Source organism: Protopterus annectens, chromosome 4.part0, assembly GCF_019279795.1.
Source record: "Protopterus annectens isolate FY-2018-M chromosome 4.part0, PAN1.0, whole genome shotgun sequence".
Lineage (NCBI taxonomy): Eukaryota > Metazoa > Chordata > Ceratodontiformes > Protopteridae > Protopterus > Protopterus annectens.
The window spans coordinates 1,059,558,553-1,059,582,317 of record NC_056733.1 but is presented as its reverse complement, the minus strand read 5'-3'; the positions used below and the strand labels follow the sequence as shown (position 1 = coordinate 1,059,582,317).

Below are 23,765 nucleotides of genomic sequence, written 5' to 3'. Positions count from 1 at the left end.
AAAGTAAGTTACCTGCTTCACCTGCAACATTGCAAACTGCATGTTTATGGCTAACCATAAAGGCTACCTGTTCTAAAAAGCGTCTCATTCGGTATCAACCACCAGTGTCTGGTCTTTTGAGAAGTTCCTATGATGCTTTAAATACCACTGGTGGTACCAAATTCATCTTGAGCCAAAAATGAATTAAAATGTTGGTAGCTCAGAGCACAATACCAAAGACTCAAAAGTGAGACTTGAGACCACACAAAGAAAAAGGAAACAAAAAAAATCTGAGTTGGACTAAAAATGCTTGTGAATGCAATAACAGAAACCTCTCCAGAGCACTCATGTCAGCAGAATCTTGTGGTTTAAATGTAAACTAGAAAGAAAAATTGTGTGTGTCTGAAGGATGACTGAACATTTTAGTATAACACCATATAATAGCTTTAACCAGAAAATACGTTTGAGATAACTGAACTAACCAAGCTGAGACACTGGCCTCGTTACTGATAGCTTAATGAAGTCCAATACAAAACACAGGCTCCATAAACACACACAAACCATTGTTAGGGATTTGTATATTTTTTTCACTTGCTGTTTCCCCTTAAAATGACGTGCAACATTAAAGATCAGTGAAAGCAACTCTGCAACCATCACCACTTCAGTTAAAAAAATCAAATTGAAATTCCTACCTGCCAATTACATCCCAACATCCCACAAAGAGAAACTTGTGAAAAGCTATACTGAAATACAAAAAGCAGGCCTTCCAATGGTCACAAGTGGCTCTTAACACCAAGCAGCTGTCGAGTAGAGATCAAACCACTGTGCCAAAAGGACTATTGCTACTCTCAACCCGCTGGTAAACAGTTTCTGAACACACACTGAAAACGTACATCTTTCCACAGGATGCTGAAAACAGAGCTCATGCAATGCAAGCCTCACCAACGATCCTTCAAATGCAATAACATACCTTATCGACTTTACTGGGACACAAAACAGAACTGTAAGTGGCATGCAACCAAGGCGCTATAACCTGGAAACAGCACAGTGTCTGAAGTTATGTGGATATTCACAGTACAATGTGGGATTACTCACCTTAGCTTGTTTTCCCTCCATAACCGCAACACACGAGTTTGTGGTACCCAAGTCAATACCAATAACTGCACCTTTAATGGGTTCAGAGCTGTGAAAGAGTAATATTTTCATAGTGTGAAATGTTGAAAAGCATAGGAAAGCACCAGAAAATTTACCATGTGATGCAAATCTTCCAAAACAAAGCACATATAACATACTTGGATTAAAGCTAAAAAAGCTGACCATGGCTACAGTCGTTTAAAAGCAGTAAAATTAGTAAAGTACATTGTCACCTAAACATTCTTCTCTCCTCATACTTTTAGCCATGTTCAAAATTTCAAAACAAACTGCTAAAAATAACAACTAGGATACAAATTATAAGTTGGTTCTCAGAAATGCCATCTCTATCATACAGATGCTATGAATCTACCCCTTTAGTCCAACTGTTCTGTGAAAGATCAGATATTAAAAGCCCCTCCCACAGCTTAACACAAGATCATCTCCCTGATGAATGTCCTGACAACCTACCTTCCAATCAGCTTCAGAAAGCTGTGACATTCACACAACTATGATGTACCCCTAAAGCTGAACTGGCTAGAATTCTTTTATATCTTTGATGGCGTCAATTATGTGACCGAGCAAATAATCTGAAGTACAATTTAACCTACTTTTTAGGCAAGTTGACAATAATTCACTCGAAGTGAAAAGGCAGCAGACATGCCCAGGTTTTGTATCACAATGGATAAAAACTTACAAAATCACCCATACTTTGGCCCAAAAGCTGAACTTAAACCTTTTAACCTCAGTGCTGGAATGCTCATGGAGAGGCACTGTACACAAAATGTAAGGGGCAGGTGGGTGGAGGATTAAACAGGTCAGGCATGAGACACGCTGCTAAACTTAGGAGAAAGACTGCACATTCTTCAGTGTATAGATGCTTGGTATAAACAGTCAATGCACTTCTTTAAAAGTTTAAAATTATACAGGGCATGAAGGCACCTGCAGGAACACAATATATTTTCCCACTCAATAGAGTAACAATAGCTTTTTAGCATCTTACCATAAAACATTGTACAGCTCAGATACTTTATGCAGAGCTACCCCAAACTGGTGAACTCAACTGCTCCTAACAGTTTATACCACAATATTTGGAAAACCCAGGAATGTTGCTTCAGATCATGCAGGCACTCTGGTTACTAAATCTTAAGTGCCAATATGTCATGACTCGGTCCATGTGGGTGTAAATGAAACCAGACACCTTCGTGGACTATATGAACAGACATGACTGAACTTTTAGATTATATGTCACAGGCAGGTATGAACTTATCACTGAGCAGTATTCTACGACCACCAAGGCTGATGCCACAATATCAATAGAAAGAATTGATTTAATAACTGGCTTAGCTACTGGTGTTATTTCAACAGGGTCCAGTATTTATCAACTTGGGAGAAAGTACAGTTGGGTACACTTGCCATAAATGTAAATGTTGGGAGTGCATTTACTGTTACAGTCATCACATTTGGGTTATCTGCTTGCAGTAGCCCTCAGTCCGCCAGATTATTAAAGTCTTGGGTCCTGTGTCGGTTGTCTCATCTTCCATGACGTTGGGTAGTCAGGGGTGTAAAGCATGCAGCCGATGACATTACATCAGTTTTTCTTGCCCCAGATGTCAGGTGCCCCAATAATGGAAAGCAATGATACAAGGTTACACCTCCAACAAAAAAGCAAATACACCAAAAAGCTTTTAAGCTTAGTAAGCAAGCAAAGAGGTATAGTTTATAGAATTCAGAGGCTGAGGGGAGGGTAACCAGGACTGCAACAGTGAATACACTAACATCTACATTTATGGTAAGTGTACACAACTGTACTATGTTCTTCCTGTTTCACTGTTGCAGTCATCACATTTGGGTAGATTCCCAAAGCTAAGGATGGGAGGAGGAGTTCAGATAGCATTAGGATCAGCTATAAGGCCCTGCAAGACTGCAGTGGCAAAACCAGCTCTGGATTTAGAGAAAATTGGCAAATGGTAATGCTTGGTGAAAGTATGTACAGAACTCCAGGTAGCAGCTTCTAGGATGTCCCTGGTAGGGACACCTCTGAGAAAGGCTGTAGAGGTAGATGCAGCCCTGGTTGAGTGTGGTCTTGTCTCCTGGGGGATAGGTTTTCCATGGTGCTTATAGCAAAAATGAATGCAATGGCCTATGCATTTAGAAAATGTTTGCTTTGAAATGGCCTTCCCCTCTGCCCCTGCAGCAAATGGCACCAGCAGCTGTTCAGATTTCCTTTTACGTTTAGTCCTGTCCAAGTAAAATCTAAGTTGTCTGAGCACATCTAAGGAGTGCAGTATCCATTTCCCTTTGTTCTGTGGATTAGAAAAGGTTGGCAAATGAATGGACCAATTAAGAGCCACAGTGGATACTACCTTGGGCATGGAGGGATTGGTCCTGAGGGACACCCTGTCCGCATGAAAGACTCCACTGCCATAACGGCTTGTAATTCAGACACCCTTCTTGCTAAAGTGATTGCTAAAAGGAAAACACTTTTCCAAAAAAGGAATTTTAACTCTGCACTTGCAGCTGGTTCAAAAGGAGGTAGAGTGAGGTTTTTCCCAATACAAAGTTAAGGTCCCAGGCCGGGGTTCATGCTCTCCTGGGTGGTCTTAGGTTTTTGGCCCCTCTGAGGAACTTGCTTAAGCAGTGGAGGAGAGAAGAGGGGTGGGTTCTGTGTTTTAATGAGCTGAAACGGCTGAGGCATGAATTCTGGAGGAAAAGGAAAGTCCCTTGCGAAGCATCTCAGTTAAGTATTGAAGAATCTGAGGTAAATTGGGTGCTGCTGTGCCCATTCCTTGAATTTGGTACCAGGAACACAATCGTCCATTTTTCAGCATAAGATTTTCTAGTACTAGGCCTCATTGCCTCCAGAATGACATCCAACACCTGCTTACTGAGGGATGACAACGGAGAGATCAAGTAATCAGCCAGGCTGCCAGGTTCAGTATTTGAAGCGGAGAATGCAGAATCTGGTCCTCCTGCTGGGACAGCAGGGTAGAGGTCTGAAGCAGGTGCCATGGTGCCAGTAATGAGACACTGCGCAAGAAGGGGTACCAGTGTTGGCGTTGCCAGTCTGGTGCAATCAGTATCATCCTTGGTTTATCCTGTTTGATCTTTAGTAGTACTTTGGAGAGGAGAGACAGAGGAGGAAAGGCATAAACTGATTTTTCCAGTTGAAGGACAGGGCATCCACTTTCCAAGCTTGTTTGTGGGGAGTCCTTGTGCAGAATTTGTCCAATTGGTAGCTCTGTGGGGAGGCTAACAGGTCTATATCTGGGCTCCCCCACTTGTTTATCACCGTGTTGAAAGTTGTTGGTTCCAGTTTCCACTCGTGTGGGTACATGAGATTTCTGTTCATCTGCCAAGGTAATTAGCTTTCCTGGCAGGAACTGAGCCTGTAGATGCACTTGGTAGCTCAAGGCTGTGTGTCCACAGAGCCATGGCTAGTCTGCAGAGGGGGTATGAATGGGTACCCCCCTGTTTATGTACCACATAAAAAGTTGTGGTACCATAACGTTCCATCTGTATTGTTGATCCTCGTTCAGTCATTACGCATGGGTATTGGTTCCGAGCTCAGAACCAAGCCGGCCATTTTCCAAGCACGCGTCAGCTCCAAACTCTCGAGCTAAAACTCTTACCTACAATCCCCCTCTCCCTGTTACCTCAGATTGAGTTTACAAGTTAAAGAAGGTAGAGGCTACCTCTGGTCAAATAACCTAAGAGAACCGGATGGCGAGATCCACTAGAAACCACAGGAGGGAAGGTCGTAATGACTGAACGAGGATCAACAGTACAGATGGAACATTATGGTAAGACATAAGTTCTTTATCCGATATTAACAGTCGTTCATTCCTTACACATGGGACAGAGTCCCCAGCTACCTCTATTCCTGGGAGGCTCTCATGGAAGGACATTCCTGAGCACCATAGAACCGAAAGATGCTCTTACCCTGGAGGCCAAATCCAATTTGTAATGAATGATGAAGGTATGAGGCGTAGCCCAAGTTGCAGCTGCACAGATGTCATGTAAAGAAGCTCTGGCATGGAAGGCAGCAGAAGTTGCTTGTTTACTACGCTTAAAAGCTTGTTGAATGAGCTTTCATGGTAGTAGGCAACGAGATATTACGTCGTGTGTAAAGGTCACACAGTCCTTCAATCATCTAGCTAATGTGACCTTAGCAACAGCAGATCCTAATCTAGATCCAGAAAAGGCCAAAAGTAACTGGTCAGATTTACAAAAGGGTTTAGTCTTGTTAAAGTAAAAACGGATTTGCCTGTGTATATCTAGGGTATGTAGGCAATACTCGCCTCTGTTTGAATGATTGGGAAAGAAAACTGGCAATTCAATGGCTTGATTAATGGAAATTTCAGAGATCACTTCAGGCAGAAATGACTGATAAGTTCTCAGAGACACTATCTCTATGAAAAATCAAGTAGGGACTCTTGATGCATAAATCTTGAAGTTCAATAATACGTCTGGCAGAAGTAATAGCGACCAAAAACAAGGTTTTCCATGAAAAATACTTGAAGTCGCAAGAGGCTGGTTCGAAAGGTGCCATTGTCAAAGCTTGTAGAACTAATAAATCCCATGGTTGAATAGGTTTCTCTGAAAGGTGGCTTCAGATGATTCACACCTTTTATGAAGGTCTTGCACAATTTATGGGACAGGAGAGGAATCTTGGATACCCTCATGAAAATTAGAAATTGCAGCCAAGTGAACTCTAATGGTAGAGGCCGACAGACCCGATTATCTCTAGTATTAATGACACTGGTGCTGAAAAGGGCTCTACTTGTTTATCTTTCAGCCAACAGGTAAATCTTGTCCACTTGCTCAGATAAGTAATTCTAGTGGAAGACTTATAAGAAGCAATGAGAATATCACATACTGGTAAAGAAAGATCATTCTGCCTGGCAATCAGGGGAATTAGAGTAGCCAAGCAGTTAGCTTCAGGCTGTTCAGGTTGGGATGAATCTGGTTCTGTGGGTGCGAGATCAACTCCGGGTTGGATGGAGAATACATGGTCGATCTAGTAGGTGAGGCCAAAGGAAGGGGAACCAAATCTGTCTAGGTCAATATGGTGCCAAGAGGATCACCTTGCTCTTCAAACGCTGGGCTTTCTTCAGAAACTAGGGAATGAGGGGAAAGGGTGAAATGCATAAAGAAGATCCGAGGGCCAATCGTGAACTAGAGCATCCCTGGGTGACTGCCCCGGAGGGGGAAATCAGAGCAAAGTAGTTGCTGCATTTGTAGCTGGTCGGGGGTGCAAAGAGGTCGCAGCAAGGACACCCCCAGCGGTGGAAGATCTCAGTTATCAAAGGATTCAGGGACCACTCGTGAAGTTGAAGAATGCACCTGCTGAGCGTCTGCTACCACGTTGGAACTCCTGGGAATGTGCATTGCTAGAAGAAAACAATTTATAGTCATCGCCCATTGCCATATCCTCATGGCCTCTCAACAAAGGGGGTAAGATTTGGTTCCACCTTGCTTGTTCATGTACCAGACCACCGCCATGTCGTCTGATTGAATCACAATCGTCACAAACGGCAGCAGGGGATGGAATGCTTGCAACGCCAGAAGCACCGCCCTCAGCTCTAGAATATTTATATGCAGATGGGCCTCCAGTTGGGACCAAGTGCCTTGGACTGTCTGTCCCTGACATAGTCCCCCCCACCCCATCAGGGAGGCATCTAAGGTCACTGTGACCTTGTGTTGCTGGGGGGAGAAGGGGCGAGACCATTGTGAAATTGTGCGTCAACCACCAATTTAAATCCTGTTTGCACCTGTGGGTTACTCGAATCATGACTGAAAGAGAATGCTGAAAAGGATACCATTGGGCGAGTAGAAGCCTCATGTGAAACCTGGCCAGGGGAATAATGGTGATGGAGGCTGCCATGGAACCCAATAGCTGTAGAACCAAGTGAGCAGTGGATTTTTTTTCCTTTGAAAGAACTGGAATTAGTTGTTGCTTTATCCTTTGAATTCTGTGCTCTGGAATAGCAGCTCTGCAGTTATTTGTCCAAGATAACCCCTATGAATTCTGTCAACTGAGATGGGGTGAGATTGAAATCCAGTTTATGGTTATGCCTAGCCTTTGAGCAGCGAGGAGAGAGTATGTCAAGGCTTTTTCCAGTAAATGTCTGGTGAGGGCGGAAATGAGCCAGTCGTCTAGGTATGGAAACACCTGGAATCCTTGAAGTCGCAAGTGAGCTGTGACAACTGCCATGCACTTTGTGAACACTCTGGGGGCTGTAGAGAGTCCGAAGGGCAGTACTCTGAACTGGTAGTGACTGGCTCCCACACAGAAGTGCAGAAATCTTCTTGATGGCCTGTCTACCTTTATGTGGTAGTATGCATCTTGAAGACCTATAGAACACATCCAATCGTCTTTTTCCAAAAGCTGGAGGAGACTATTGTGACCATCCGGAATTTTTGTACTCTCAAACTTGTTCAATACACTGAGATCCAAAATTGGTCTCCAGTCCCCAGTTTTCTTTGGCACCAAAAATAGTCTCGAGTAGAATCCGGATCCTAGCTGGTCTGGAGGGACTATTTGGATGACTTTCTTAGCAGCTTTTCTATCTCTAGTGCTGCTTCTTCCCTTTGACTGGGTGGAACGTGGGGAATATTTTTTGAAGGGATGGGACAAAGATCTAAGGGGATATGATAACCTCTGGTTATGATCCTTTGTACCCAAGAATCGGTGGTGATGGTTAGCCAGGCAGAAGGGTACAAGGAAAAACGTCCCCCAACTACCTCCAAAGGAACTGAGTTGGGCCGCTCTTCAGGAGCACTGGTAGGATTGACCAGGGAAAGAATCCCTGGAACCCTGATTACGCAGTCCCTCTCTGCCCCGAAAGGAGTGTCTTCCCTGTGAGTTTCCCCCTCTGCCTCTGGGGGACAACTCGGCCTATGTGTCACAGAAAGGACCCTGAGACTTCTTGAACCATATCTTCCCACTCTTTTGGTTTCGGGAGAAAGCACGTTGAGGGGAATAATAACGGACACCTACAGCAGAAAGGGTCTTACTGTCCTGTTCACATCTGGCCAGTTTGCTTTTAACTTTAGGCCCAAACAACGAGGAGGGCTCAATGGGAGCATTAAGAAAAGACAAAGGGTTCGGCAAAGTTGCACAAGCGCATCCAGGCATGTCTCAAGACCGCAGCGGAACCCGCTGCTCTAGCTACTCCTTCTGATGCGTGAGATATCAGTCACATAGTTAGAAATAGATTCAATGGTGGCCAGCTGAGAGGCCACTTTGTCACACACCTCATCAGACATGGCACCAGCCAAGGTTTCAGAGAGCTCAGAAACCAGATCCCTTTGAAGCCTGATGAAATGTGCCGATAGCAAAAGGTAGCTGATGCAAAGGTGCGCTTCCCTATCCTGTCCAAGGCCTGGGACTCTGTTAGGCGGATGGATAGTCTGGCTTTCTTCTTCTGCCAGATCTTTTTTATGGCGGCCGCCACCACCAAAGCATCCACAGGAAGACCTTTGGACCAATGGGGATCCGAAGCAGGAGGGGACAAGATCTTATCTGGCCTCCGGGGAATAGCGTTGACGGTATCAGGAGCCCTCCAAGCATGCTGCACGATGAGCTGGACAAGTTCATTGGCAGGTGGAGTAAACCAGGAGGTAGGGGGCTGGGAGTGAAAGGCCTGCAGGAACAGATTCCTCAGAGGTCAGATTAGAGGACTGCCAGTCACCTCTGTTTCAGGATTTAGAGGATATCGCCAAAGGATACCTCAGAGGGTGACAGAGGGGATCCTTCCCCCTCATCGAAATCTGTGTCTCTGGTGAGGGACTCCTCTGTGGAGTCCATGTGCTTCCAATTACATGAACTTTTCCGGTGGACCTCCTCAGCGGGAGAAGCTGGAGAAAACAGCAGAAAAGGGGATTCCTGAGGGAATATGTCCTGAGGCCCTTGCACCCGGAGTCCGCTAGATGTGACTTGTGGAACCAGTGTACCAGAGGAGGGCGGAGGTATAGACAGTCCTGTATTGCCAGCAGCAGCGAAAGCCTTCTCCATCAGTTGGAAGGCTGGTCCACCCGAACAGGAGTGTATGTCTAGGGCAGGGGTCACTCCTCCCTTAAGTGGCTCAGCCTGCCAACCCAGAGTCCCTGGATGGTTGTGGAGCAGCAAGCTATGCGTGTCACAGCTGACATCCTGGGTCGTAGCAAAACTTTCCTGCCACAAAGGCAACTGCGGTTCCTTAGTGAGATCCATAAAGGGAACCGCAGAAGGGAAAGACTGCTATACCCATGGACCTCAAAAGCGATGGAGGAGAATAAGAAGGGGTCTTTGGAGATGGGTGATCACCTCCCAAGGAAGGATAGTTCCTGAGTGGTGGGATACCTCTGGCCAAGAGTACCTGGTCCACAAGACGCAACACATGTTTGGAAAGGCTTCTAGTGGACCTCACGGAGACTGAGGGAGAAACAGGCCTGTCCACAGAAGCAGACTCTGCGCCCATCTCATTTGACCGTACAGAGGACAACGGTGCTGAGAAACACTGGACTACGGTGATCTGCACTGAAGTCATCGGTGCAGAGGTCATAGTCTACACTGACACAGGGATTGGTGCCGAAGTTGGAACCGACAAAACTGGAGTCAACAATAAGGGCCTCTGTTCCAAGGAAGATTTGAGCCGACGCAGTCAAGGTCTGCACCGACTGAACGGTCTGTGCCGATACAGTGGTAATGGTCTGAACCGAGGAGCCCCTCTGTGCCGATGTATAGAAGGTTGCAGGAGAGGACAGAGCCAAAATCACTAATGGAGCCGAAGTTCTAGGCACCGAAAGCACTGGGGCCGACAGCTCTGGAGGCGAAATTTGAGCCTTTGGTTGGCGAGTCCCCAGCAGGACTCTGCCCTTCTGAGCTGGGAATTTCTGGTTAAAGGCTTATAGTGCATGCATATGTGAACTGTTTCTTACTGAAGTTGGTGCGCCTTGTTTGCTGTGGCATAGACTGGATTCGGGCCTGCTGGATCTAGCTTTGTTTGTGTAACTTGAGCACTAATCCAGACATTCTCTAAAGTATTCAGTGGTATTTATTACTGCTTGGTTGTAACTTGATTAAAGTGTAGCTATCATTCAAGTCTTTTGGATTAAGCACTTGGGCTTCAGACCAGTTGTTTTACATTAGGAAGGTTTGTGGCAAGCACTGTGGTGGCAGGACAGGTAGCTTTCATCCTTCTAAGTTGGGAACTGCTGATTGAGAGCCCAGTGTCCAAGTGTATTAGTTCTGGTTTAGGCACTTGGGCTTCAGGCCAGTTATTTTACATTAAGAAGGTTCGTGGACTGCACTCTTGTGGGAGAAGAGGCTGGACTCTGCCCTTCTGAGCTGGGAATTTTCTGGTTAAAGGTTTATAGTGCCTGAATATTTGAACTGTATCTTACTGAAATTGGTTCACCTTGTTTGCTCTAGCATAGACTAGATCCAGGCCTACTGAATCTAGCTTTGTTTATATACTTGTTGTTTGTTTGCTTGTTATTTCCTGGAAGCTAATTCACCTAATACGCAACTTCTCAGCTTCTGTGGATCACTAGTGATATCTGCATTGCTTACTGTACTTATTTCCTTGTTTCACTTGAAAGAAAGTTACTGTTTGTCGCTTTTGCATTTAGTTACTTGTATCACATTGCACTCAAGTTACCTGGCACTTGCTCACTAAAGCAATTATATAAGTCAGCACTAAAAATTAAAAGCACTACACCCTCACTCCCCACTGGCCCTTGTTTTCAATTAAGGATTTCCCAATATTATTCTAGCATGTCCAAAGGTCAGTTGTCAATCTCCTCTCCGGTCCAGCTGGTGAATCTGGGAATCTTGAGGCAATGTTATAACTGCCTCATGTACACAGACAACCCTCTCCTCCTCCCACATAACACAAATACTTGCGAGAGATGCAGCTATTTAGCCAAACTGGAGGCTGAGCTCTCTCAACTCAGGACTGGCAAGACCAGACAGGAGGAGAAGGCAACTACACACACCACAAAACCAGCCTCACATAATGCTACCACTCCACTGAATCAAACACATACACACAAAGACATACTCGGAGGCTCTGAGTAAAAATTTACCTAAACAGCAGAGGCCTCCAAAGCAGACACCCAAACAACTGCTACCTCAAGACACCCCACAAGCAACACATAAACCACAAAAGCAGTGTGCAAAGCAGTCACAGCCCTTAAGGCCAAATACAACACCAAACATACTTGTCATAGGTGACTCCATAGTCAGACACACTGACGTCCCACTCACCAGGCTGAACAAGGAGAGGGTCACAGTAAGCTGCCTATCGGGCGCTAGAATCCGCCACATAACACAAGCACTGGTCACTCCACAGCAAGTACAAATATGACACAGTCATTGTCCATGCTGGTGTGAACGACCTGAGACGCACCTCCTGGACTGCATGAAAAGAGACAGAGGAGCTCTCTGATTATGTAGCCCAGGCAGGTATGACCCTAACCCTGAGCAGTATCCTTCCTTCACCAAGAATGATGCCACAATATAGAGACAAGATGATCAGCTTTAACAATTGGCTTAATGTCTGGTGTCATTCAAAGGGGATCCAGTGTCTGTCTGCCTGGGATGACATGCTTGACAAGCCACGCTGCTTCATAAGGGACGGCTTGCACCTGTCACCCTGGGATTCCGGATATTGGCTAAGGCTCTTGCCACCCCATAGTGCCTTTTTAGGCAAGGCTCAAATTCTAAACCTACCACCCTAGAAAACAAAAATGGGAAGAAATTGAGGGTAATGCTGCTCAATGCCAGAAGTCTAAATCTCAAAATGCACGCACTCGAGGCCCTTCTCAGTATGGAGAACATCGATGTCTGTGCTGTAACTGAAACCTGGTTCATGGCTCCTGAGAGCACCCCGGCACTATTAGGTTTTACCTCATATCATGCCCGCCCCAAAACCCGGACCACTCCACAAAAGGAAGGGGTGTATCCATATTCATAAAGGATACTCACACCTCCAGGTTGGTGGCAACGCATGAAGCTTCGGAAACCATCCAGGTGCAACTAACAATAGGCAAAACTGCTCTACAAATTGTAGCATGCTACAGGCCACCCTCTCAAACTCAGGAACCCCACACAGCCTTCCTGAAGACACTGGAGGGTATAAATGTATCTCCAAACACCATCATATTGGGTGACTTCAACTACCCGAATATAGACTGGGAACATTACTCAAGCCCTAACTTTCTAGCCCAACGGTTCCTGGAGTTCATAAATTCAAATGCCATGGAACAGCTAGTCACTGTTCCCACGAGAGGAGAAAATATACTAGATCTCATTGTCACAAACATGGGGACAAAATGCTCCACACCGAAGTATATCCCTCATTGGTGAGATCTGATCATAAACTAATCTCACTGGAAATCCACATCCCCCCACCCCAAACAAAAAGACCATAGTGAAGAACTTCTCTAAAGCAAACTTCACACTACTCAAGACTGGTGTGGTATCCTTCAAGGCCCCTGAGTCAGAGGAAACCACAACCCAAGCTGCGGAAGCCCTTACAAATGCCTTCTATGAACACCTCCAGGACTGCATGGATCAGGCAATCTCAAATAAAACCAAGACTCTTACCACAAAGGGCAAACGTCCAGTCTGGTGGACCCCAGCCATTAACAAACTTTACAATAAGAGGAGAAAGCTATTACATGATAGAACAAAATCCATAAAAGGGAAGTCACCCCTGATCATTATTAGTAATGAAATACGAGCACTCAAAATCAACTAAGGCCAATTTTGAGAAAGATTGCCATGGATTCAAAGGACAATCATAAGGCCTTTTTCAGCTATGTTAGCAACCTGGGTGGAAACTCACAGATATGCTCAGAATTAGTCCAAAATGATACAAAAATCACTGAACCCACAGACACTGCCAACATACTGGCAGACAGGTTCAGTGCAAACTTCACCCCCCTCTCCCGGCTAAAGGAGAGATAACTATCCCAGCGGAGTGTAGCCTCCCGGACATCTCAAATGCGGAGGTGAAAGCTGCTCTCTAAAGCTAAAAACACAGCATCAATGGGACCGATGGTGTCCCCGGCTGTGTGCTACACGAGCTAAATGAGGAATTAAACCCGCACATAAGGCAGCTGTTTAATCTCAGCCTTACCACAGGATACGTGCCCAAGGAGTGGCGTGACGGCAACTGTGGTCCCACTCCACAAAGGTGGCGCCTCACGGACCCTGGTAATTACCGCCCCATAAGCTTAACAAGTCTAGTCTGCAAAGCTATGGAGAGGATCATAATGGAGCTCATAAACAAAGATATAGGGGACTTGCAGACATTGGACCCGACCCAGTTTGGCTTTGTCAAGGGAAGATCATGCCTTTTGAACTTGGTCGACTTCTTCAAATAGTCACCAAGGCCATTGATGAGGAAAGGCAGTCCATACAGCCTACCTTGACCTTGCAAAGGCTTTCGACACAATACCCCACTCGGTATTGTAGAAAAACTTACCAGCTTAAATGTAAACCCATATGTCACAAGATGGGTTGCAAACTGGCTTAAGGACAGAACCCACAGGGTTAGAGTTGCTGGCGCTGTGTCAGACTCCAAGCCGGTCACAAGTGGTGTCCCACAGGGCTCGGTCCTTGGTCCCTATTGTTTGGCATCTACTTCTCAGAAGTACAGGCCAACATGGGAGGACTTTGGCTGGCAAAGTTTGCAGATGACTGCAAACTGGGCGCCATAGTGGAAAGTGCATCGGACACTGATATCATTCAGAAGGGACTCACGGAAACAGATAGCTGGTGCCAGAGCCATGGCCTGAAGTTAAACGCCAAAAAATGTATAGTCATACCCTTCGGGAAAAACAAGGTAACCCCAAGCTACCATATAGGTGGCAATCCACTAAGCACAGAAGAGGTTATCAGGGACCTGGGGACCCAGGTTGACAGTGGCCTTTCTTTTGACACTCACATTGCTAAAGTGGTTAGGAAAGACCTTCTACATTGCCCACCTGATCATGAAGGGATTCACATCCAGATCTAGTGAGGTCACTGTTCCCTGTACTCTTCACTTATCAGACCAATGATCGAGTACAATGCCCCATTCGGGATGTATCTCACCCGACATCTGCAGCAATTGGAGAGACCCCAAAAGTTCCTCACCAAAAGGATAAAGGGACTCCAAAATCTGTCATATGCTGCCAGATTGAAGAAACTCCAGCTCTATTCAGTCGCATACCGCCTGCTCAGAGGTGACATGTGCCTGACATACAAGGCCATGTCCAACCCGGAATTAATGGACATGCTCCACCTCAAAAATCCAAATCCACCAAAACCACTAGAGCAAGCGACTTAAACCTTAGCACGGATATAAATAGGACGTGCTGGAGGGATAGATTTATCACTCAGAGACTCCCTATGCTGTGGAATAAAATCCCGGTCCATGTGAGGCAGAGCACCTCGCTGACTCTGTTCAAGAGAAATCTAGACCTGTGGATGGGAGATCGTAGGTTTACCCCGGGAATCATCTCTGGGTCACTGCTGGACAGAGGCACAACAAACTAATGGGCACAGTATTTTTCATATAAGGGGTGGCGTAAGCCACAATAATTTGGGCTAGGCTTATAAATGCCTTAGGGCAGATAGCCTAGTGGGCTAGGCTTATAAATGCCTTAGGGCAGATAGCCTAGTATAAACCTAAACCTAAACCTAAACCTATGATTTAGCCTTAGTAGAAACTTCCATTTTCTTATGGGCTTTAGGAGGGGTTGAGACCTCAGACCCAGAAATAGCCTCTGAAAAGGGAGATTTTAGAAGTCCTTTCAGCATCAGCTTATTTTTTCTAACAGTTCTATTAGAAAAGTTCTCAAATAGTACATGGTGGTTCAAAAGATAAATGGGAAGCTCCCTAACAATACACACATGGGAGTGTGCATTAGAAGTAAGCAGTTTGTGCCCACAATCAGAACACTGCCTAAACCCCAGACTACCTTTATCTGCCACATTAATTAATAGAAAAGTACCAACAATGGTACAAGAGAGTACCCGAAGATATGAGAAAGAAAAGGGAAAAAAATATTACCAAAGATGGTAAAGAGAAAATCTCGCGGTAAAAGTAGTAAGTAAAAAACAGAAAAGCCTGAGGAAAATATGAACGCTAGATGCGACAGGGTAAGAGAAAATAAAATATCAACTTCTGACAGAAAAGTAATTTGTAAAGCAATTGAACAATTGACTGTACTTGGCTCAAGAGAAGTAGCTTGACACGACCGGATGGCAACGCGGCAAACAAAATCTGAGGCAACAGGGAGAGGGGGATTGTGGTAAGAGTTTAGCTCGAGAGTTTGAAGCAGACGCGAGCTTGGAAAATGGCCGGCTCGGTTCCGAGCTCGGAACAGACGCTCATGCGTAAGGATTGAACGAGTATTAACAATATCAAATCAGTTGTGTTGTCCGTCTAGCATTAAATTGTCCTGGAAGAATGTGGTCCTTGAAGGCTGACAGAGCATTCTGTACAGCTAACATTTCTTTTTGGGTTGATATGTAGGTGCATTTGACTTGGGTTCCATTTGCCCTGAACGCACTTCCATGCCAGGTGAACCCACCATGCATAGTCTGAGTCTGTTAGGGTATAGGCAGCAGGGGGGTAGAGTGAATGGTAGTCCCTTATTTTGGTGGCAGGCCTTTGCCAACAAAAGGAACTAACTGTAGGCAAGGTATGATGGGAATTAGAAGTTATGTACTCACCATAACGTTCCATCTGAGTAGGTGACTTCATTCGGATGCAACCTGTGGGTATCGGATCCGATCTCGGATCCGAGCCGGCAATTCAAAAGCTTAGGCTCCGAGCTCCTAGCTCCTCCCTCTTACCCATAACCCCTTGCCAAGCCCTGACTGACCTCAGATTGAGTTTGCCTCAAAATACTGACCACAGTATACTAAAACAGCATAAATACTCGCTCTATAAAGGTCAGGGGATGGTTGCATCCGAATGAAGTCACCTACTCAGATGGAACGTTATGGTGAGTACATAACTTCTAAATCTGAAGTAGGCAGACTTCATTCGTCTGCAACCTGTGGGACAGAGTCCCTAGCTACCTGAATCTTGGGCGTCATGGAAGGATGTTCGAGCACCGCTGAGCCAAAGGATGCTCTTCCTCTAGAAACAACATCCACCTTGTAATGAGAAATAAAAGTATGAGGCGAGGCCCAAGTAGCTGCCGCGCAGATATCATCCAACGAAACACGGGACTTAAAGGCAGCTGACGTAGAAACTGCCCTAGTAGAATGAGCCGTAACCCTCTGAGGAGCAGGTCTGCCTGAAGTGTCATATGCCTGCAGAATGCAATTAGCAATCCATTTAGATAGAGTGACTTCAGATACTGCTTTACCCAGAGCAAATTTAGCAAAGGAGACGAACAGCTGATCTGATTTCCTGTGGCCAGCTGTCCTGTTAATATAAAAACGTAATTGTCTATGAACATCCAATGAATGCAATTTGTATTCTCCTTTGTTTGAATACTTGGGAAAAAATACAGGCAAATTGATTGATTGGTTAATATTGGATTCAGAAGAGACCTTCGGAAGAAAAGATGGATTGGTCCTGAGGCACACCCTATCAGGGAAGAAAGAAAGATAAGGCGGTTTGACACAGAGCCTGAAGCTCAGACACCCTTCTGGCTGAAGTGATAGCTACCAGAAAGGCAGTCTTCCAGGAAAGGTATTTTAAATCAGCAGAAGCTGCAGGCTCGAAGGGAGGAGCAGTAAGGGCCTGTAGGACTAAAGACAAGTCCCAAGGCGGTACAACCTCCTTGACTGGAGGCCTTAACAAAAAAACTCCTTTGAGAAAAGTTTTACATAATTTCGCTGTCATAAGGGGAGCTGTGTCCTGACCAATGTGATAATGCGAGATAGCCGCCAATTGTACCTTAATCGTGGAAGAACTAGCCCCTTGATGAAAGAGGTCTGTTAGAAAATCTAGCACCGTTATGAGCAGCCACCAAAATGGCTTTGACCGGTGAAGAGATACCGGGAGTCCTAATCAAGGTTGGAATTGGAGCAGCCAAGCTGTCAACTTCAGGGTCCGCAGATTGGGAACTGGCATTCCCAGAGGGTGAGAGATGAGATCCGAAATTGGATCCAGAATCCATGGTGGATTGATTTTGTGAGACCATACGAAGGGGAACCAAGGTTGTCGAGGCCAGAATGGGGCAATGAGAATCATTCTGCTCCCCAAACTGTTGGCTTTCTGCAGAAGCCTCTGCATCAGAGGAAGTGGAGGGTAGGCATAAAGGAGACCGGGAGGCCAAGCATGCACCAGAGCATCCTCGGAACTCCCCTGGTGGGGAAGCAGAGCGAAGAAATTGTCGCATTTGGCGTTTGAGGAGAAGCAAAAGATCACAACAGGGTTGCCCCAAATGGCAAAAATCTTCTTCGCTACTTGAAGATTGAGGGACCACTCGTGTGGAGAAAGGATGGTGCGACTGAGCTTGTCCGCAAGGATGTTGGACTTTCCGGAATGTGCGTTGCTATCAGAAAGCGTTTGGTGGAAATTGCCCATTCCCAGACTCTCATGGCCTCTCGACAAAGGGGTAAGACCTGGTTCCTCCCTGCTTGTTGATATACCAGACTACGGACATGTTGTCTGTCTGAATCGCAATAGTCCCTGTAGGAAGAACGTGGTGAAGTGCTTGCAACGCTAGGAGCACCGCCCATTTCCAGGACATTTATATGCAATGACGTCTCTGTGGGATTCCACGTGCCTTGGACAATCTTTCCCGCAGAATGCCCCCACCCGAGGCAAGAAGCGTCCGTGGTCACTGTGGCTCGGGAAATGCAGCGCAAAAGGTCTCCCTGCTAGGGGCTCCGGAGAAAGAAGCCACCACAGAAGGGAGTCCCTGCACGCTCTGCTGACCGCAATCGGAGCGTTTAGAGACGAACAAAGAGGAGACCACTGAACTTGAAGGGTCCATTGAAGAACCCGCATGCGTAAACGGGCATGAATTAGAAGCGGGATGGCTGCCGCCATAGAACCTAGGGCCCTCAGGACCGAAGCTGCAGTTGGAGATGGTTGCAGGATTGCTGTCACATGACACCTCAGGCTGACGATACAGTCTGGGGTGAGGAAGGCTCGCATTGATCTGGTGTCTAGTCTTCCTCCTATGAAATCTATAATTTGAGTTGGATTCAGAAAAGATTTCTCCCAGTTGATCGTGATGCCCAGCCTTGGTGCTAGTTGAAGAAAGTAATCCCTGGCTGAGCACAGAAGATGCCTTGATGATGCCGTCAGGAGCCAGTCGTCCAGGTATGGAAAGACCTGTAATCCCTGGAGCCTCAGGTGGGCCGCTACCACCGCTAACACCTTGGTAAACACCCTGGGGGCTGAGGTGAGACCAAAGGGCAGGTCCCTGAACTGATAATGACTGGCTCCCAGCCAGAAGCGAAGAAACCTCCTGGATCGTCTGTCCATCCGAATGTGGTAGTACGCATCCTTGAGGTCTATGGAACACATCCAGTCGTTCTCCCTCAAGAGGGGGAGTAAAGATTGCAGGGTGACCATCCGGAACTTTTGCTTGGTTACTGACAGGTTCAACAGGGAAAGGTCTAAAATTGGTCTTAAGTCCCCCGTCTTCTTTGGCACCAAAAAGAACCTGGAGTAAAACCCTAATCCGCTTGATCTGGGGACGCTGGATGGCTCTTTTTCTAGCAGCTGCTCGATTGATAGCTGCCGCCTCCCTTTGGTCGGGTGGAACATCTGGGAGGCTGCGAGATTTGGGAATCTTGAATAGGGGTATTGAATATCCTCTGGATATAAGTCGAAGCACCCAACTGTCTGTTGTTATGGACTCCCAAGAAGTCAGGTGCATCGAAAAACGCCCCCCGACTGCCTCCAGAGACGGACAGCCGGGCAACCCTTCAGGGCTGCTGCGTGGGTCTCTCAGAGAAGGGTTCTCTGGACCCAAAATTGCCAGGAGCCCCCCTGCCTCTGGCACGACTACCTCCTCGTCCTCCTCTGCCACGGAAGGACTGGTTATCCGGAGCAGGTTGGGACTGCTGCGACTTCCGGAACCACATCTTCTTCTGTCCCTTTTGGTTCTTAGAGAAGGACCTCTGGGGAGCTGAGAAGCAGACTCCGACGGCAGACAGCGTCTTCCCGTCCTTTTCGCTCTGGACTAATGTCTCGCGAACAGTCTTGCCAAACAAGGCAGAACCATCGAAAGGGGCATTCGCGAAGGTCGCCTTGAAGGGCTCTGCAAAATCACAATGGCGGAGCCAGGCCTGTCGCCTCATGACAAGGCCTGCTCCGCTGGCTCTAGCGGCTCCCTCAGTAGCATGAGACAGCAGCCGCATAGATGTATTGGATACTGACCTGAGAATGGCCATTCGGGTGGAGTAAACCTGTTTATCCTCACTCGAGATGGACTCCGGGGGAGATGCAGCGTATTCTTTAATCAGATCCCGCTGCATCCTAATAACATGTGCCATGTAGTTCAGCGCTCTCAAGGAGAAGGTCGCTGAACTAAAAACTCGCTTCCCAATGCGATCCATCGAACGGGACTCCTTGCCCGGAGGATGGACGGAGGGACTCTCCTGGGCCAATTCCCTCTTCGTGGCTGCAGCCATCATCATGGCATCTACTGGGGGACCCTTACTCCAGTGGGTGCGGTCTGATGGAGGAGAAAGAAAGCGGTCCGGGCGCTTAGGGATAGGCTCAATGGTGTCCGGATCCTTCCACGCCCTGATGGATATAAGATCCACCAGGGGTCAGCAGGAGGGACACCCAAGAGGTAGAAGGGCCCGCCTCGAATGCCTCCAAGAACACAGACTCGCCTGAAGAAGCCTTGGGGCAGACCACCCCCTGATCCTTAACATCTCCATGATGTCTCCAAATGAGACGTCCTCAGGGGTGACCTAGGGAGCCTTCCCTTCATCCAAGTCCGTGTCTTCAGTGACGGACTCAGGGGAGTCCATGTGCCTCCTCTTGCACTTACGCCCGAAGGTACTTCATCGGGGCTGTCAGGAGTACTCTTCAGCAGATGGATGTTCCAAGGGAACCACTTGGGACATCGAGGCGGGCTGTCCCTGGGACCGGCTGGTGGGGCCTGGCCCAACTGCAATGGAGTGCGGATGGAGCCGTGGCAGGGACCGGGGTCCGGATATCCTCGACAGTGCCCTTTCCATAACGCTGAAAGCCGAGGGGAGCCAGCTTCTAAGCCCGAGCCAACCCCACTCGGATCTGACGTACGGATCGGAGTCGGTGCCGAAACCGTCGGATCCGAGAGACCAGTGTGCTCCGACCTGGACGGAGCCGAAGACACACCAGCTCCCTCGGATCCGAGGCTCGGCCCTCCGCTCCGAGAGGTCGGGTCCGAAGTACCCGAAGCACTCAAGGGATGGGACGGATCCGAGGTGCGCCGACCTATCGGATCCGACCCACCCCCGGATCCAAATCTGCACGGCGCCGAAAGCTCCGAACCCGTGGTATGGGTCGGAGAAGGAGCTAAGGGGGCGAAAAAAGGGGTCGAAGCCCCTCCCGGATGGGGGGGGGGCTAGGAGCACTCCCATTTGCATTTGGGCCTGGATGAATTTCCTCATCATCCGGTCCATATCAGCTTCGCTCATTGAAAAGGTCGATCTAGAGGAGGCCACCGAAGCGGACCTAGAGAGCCGTCTCGGTGACCTCCTGGAAGGGCTAGCCTCCTCCTCCTCGGGTCCAGGAGAGAACCGAGGGGAGTGGAGCCGAGGAGGAGGAAGGCTAGAAGGCACAGGGGAGGCCCGCTTAGATGGAGGAGCGGAACTAGAAGCTTCAGCTCTCCTCTTGTGGTGCTTCTCCCTGTGCCTCTCCTTCTGTCTCTCCCTAGAAGAATCCTTCCCCTCCGGCAACTTTAAGGGAGGTTGAGTCCCAGCCGGAGGGGGAGAACTCACAGCAACAGGTTGCTGACTGGAAGGGGCAGAGGCCGAAGCAGTATCTGGGGTAAAAGACCCGCCAGCACCAACTTCGACCTCCGTTCCCTTAAAGCCCGGGGTTGAACCCTGCACAAATGGTACAACCAGAAGACAGGTGTTCAACCCCAAGATTCTTGACCGAGTGTGGCCATCTGCTGGGGACAGCTTATGGCCACACTCGGTACATTTCGAAAAAACAGCCTTAGGGGCTTCAGACATTACACCTAAGGCCTAAAACACACACACACAAAACAAACTACGAAAACCCGAGAAAAATTAACTAAAGAGGGAGGAAAGCCTTAACCACACACAGCACTAACTAGATTAATAACCAAAAAAAAGAATTTGAAAACTTTTCCTGTCAAAAAATCTACACTTATCTCAAACCACGCCAGGAGCTCTAGAATTCCGTTGCTTCTTTGAAAAGCGGCAAACGAAATCTGAGGTCAGTCAGGGCTTGGCAAGGGGTTATGGGTAAGAGGGAGGAGCTAGGAGCTCGGAGCCTAAGCTTTTGAATTGCCGGCTCGGATCCGAGATCGGATCCGATACCCACAGGTTGCAGACGAATGAAGTCTGCCTACTTCAGATTCATTGCTTCTAGATCCTGAGAATGTTGACACCATAGGCTTTTTAGATACCATTGTAGTTTCCTCATATGCAGTCTTGCATATGGAATTAAGAGAATGCAGGGGGCCATGAACCCCAAGGCTTGCAGTATTTGCCTTGCAGATAGCAGGGTTTTTGTGCCCATTAGTTTGAAGTAAGCTGTCAAATTAATTTGTTTCTCTGGGGTGAGGAAAGCCATCTGGGAAGTTGTGTTCAAGCTTGCTCCCAGGAATACAATTTGTTGACAGGGTACAAGATGTGATTTATTTTCGTTTATGGTGTACCCCAGACAAATTAGCACCTTTTGTACAAACGCCAGAGGATTCAAAAATAAGTCCTGGCTTTCTGCCTGAATTAGACAATTGTCCAGGTATGGGTATATTTGAATATTTCTTTGCCTGCAAAATGCAATGACTGGAGCTAGGCACTTTGTTAATACCCTGGGCGCAGTAGATAAGCCAAAGGGCACTGCAGAGAACTGATATTGCATGTAGCCTGCTTTGAAGCGTAGGTGTCTTCTGCAAGATTCCCTGATTGGGATGTGCAGGTAGGCTTCCTTTAAATCCAGTGTTGCCAACCAGGCATCCTTACCTAGCATAGGAAGCAACGGGTGAAGAGTTAGCACCTTGAATTTTGGGATCACCAAAAAGGCGTTTAGGATAGAAAGGTTTAGGATAGAAAGGTCCAGGATAGGATGCCATGAGTTGCCTTTTCTGGGTACCAGGAAAAGTCTTTAGTAGAAACCTTGTCCTTTTTCCTCTTCTGGTATAGTTTGAATAGCCCTTATACTTGAGAAAGAGTACTTGCTTTTGAGCCTCTGCCCACTGATTTGGGGGTAGATCTGGCCAATCATTTGGGATTGTTAATGTGTGGAAGTGAAATCTGTATCCTTGGGATACTACATTTAAAACCCATTTGTCCTGGGTAATGAGTTCCCAGTTTTTTGCCTGCAGAGCAATCTTTCCCCCTAAAGGAGCAGTCAGTTGAGAAGGGCTTGGAAGTTTTAAAGTTAAGTCATTACAGTTTACCACAGGGGGTCTTACTACTCCCTGATTTGGAAGTGGGAGCCCCCCACTGCTTAGTCCTATGCGTACCTTGGGACTGAAGCCTGGGTGTTCTGCTGGTTCTGGGTTTGGACTGAGAGGGCCTGGAAGAGGCAGGAAAGGACCAATTCTTAGTGGGCCAATGCCTACTAAATCTTGGAAGCTGTACTCGTAGGAAATCTTTAACAGTTTGCATAGATTTAGCTTTTTCCTCTTTTTAAGTACTACTTCTGCTTTGTTGCCAAACAGGCGGTCCTGATTTAAGGGAGCATCCAGCAATTTAGCTTCAACATGATCTGGCAAAGATTGCTCCTTGAGCCAAGCATGCCTTCTAAGTACAGACCCAGTGACAGCAGCCCTGCAAGATGCCTCTAGTGAATCAAAACCACATTGCAAAGTATGTTTTTCAACATGTTCAGCAGAATGCATTAAATCCTGTAACTTCTTTTCAGCACAATCAGGAATCAATATAATTTTCTCTGTTTGAGCAGTCCAATAGTATGCTGCTGATACTTTTAACATATGATACTGGCAGTTTAAGGCCCTAATGGCAAAGGTTGCAGAAGCGTATACCTAATTACATCTATCCACACCCCTGGAATCTCTATCAGAGGAGGTAGGATTTTTGGCAGTAGTAGCCTTAATGCCCTTGGGTCCCTGTGAAATGGTCTCAGGATCCGCAGTAAGATTTTTAAAAAGGAACTTGTTAGATATTACAGGGTTCCTGATTCTATCAGGTTTTCTGGGAGCAGGAGGTAGAGTCAGGGGCCAAGCTAGATTCCGAAAAGGCATCAACAATGTCCAGTACAGGGGGGATAGCTCAAGGCCTGTGTTGGGGCAGGAGTTAAGAAATCCCCAAGCCTCTTTTCAGAATCAAAGTAATCCTAGCTTTCCCAGCGGAAATGATCCCCAAGAGTATGCAAGGTTTCACAAAAGAGAAATCCTCTGGAGGAGAAGCAGAGGGAATAGAGTCCTCTGCATCAGAATCCTCATAGGTAGTTAAGGGTAAATCCTGGTCATTAGAGGGAACAGAAATGTCAGAATCCTGATCAGAAGTATCAAGCAAATTCAATCCTAGGTCTCAGAAGGGG

At 47.0% G+C, this 23,765-nt stretch overlaps 1 protein-coding gene across 1 annotated transcript in view; it reads right to left on the bottom strand.

The window, feature by feature from the left end:
* Positions 1-23,765, bottom strand: part of HSPA9 (heat shock protein family A (Hsp70) member 9) — a 1,477,986-nt gene that overhangs the window by 1,197,285 nt on the left and 256,936 nt on the right. Inside the window, exon 3 of the mRNA XM_044068990.1 lies at positions 1,075-1,162. Coding sequence (XP_043924925.1) covers positions 1,075-1,162 — 88 coding nt within the window. The remainder of the gene's footprint in view (positions 1-1,074; positions 1,163-23,765) is intronic.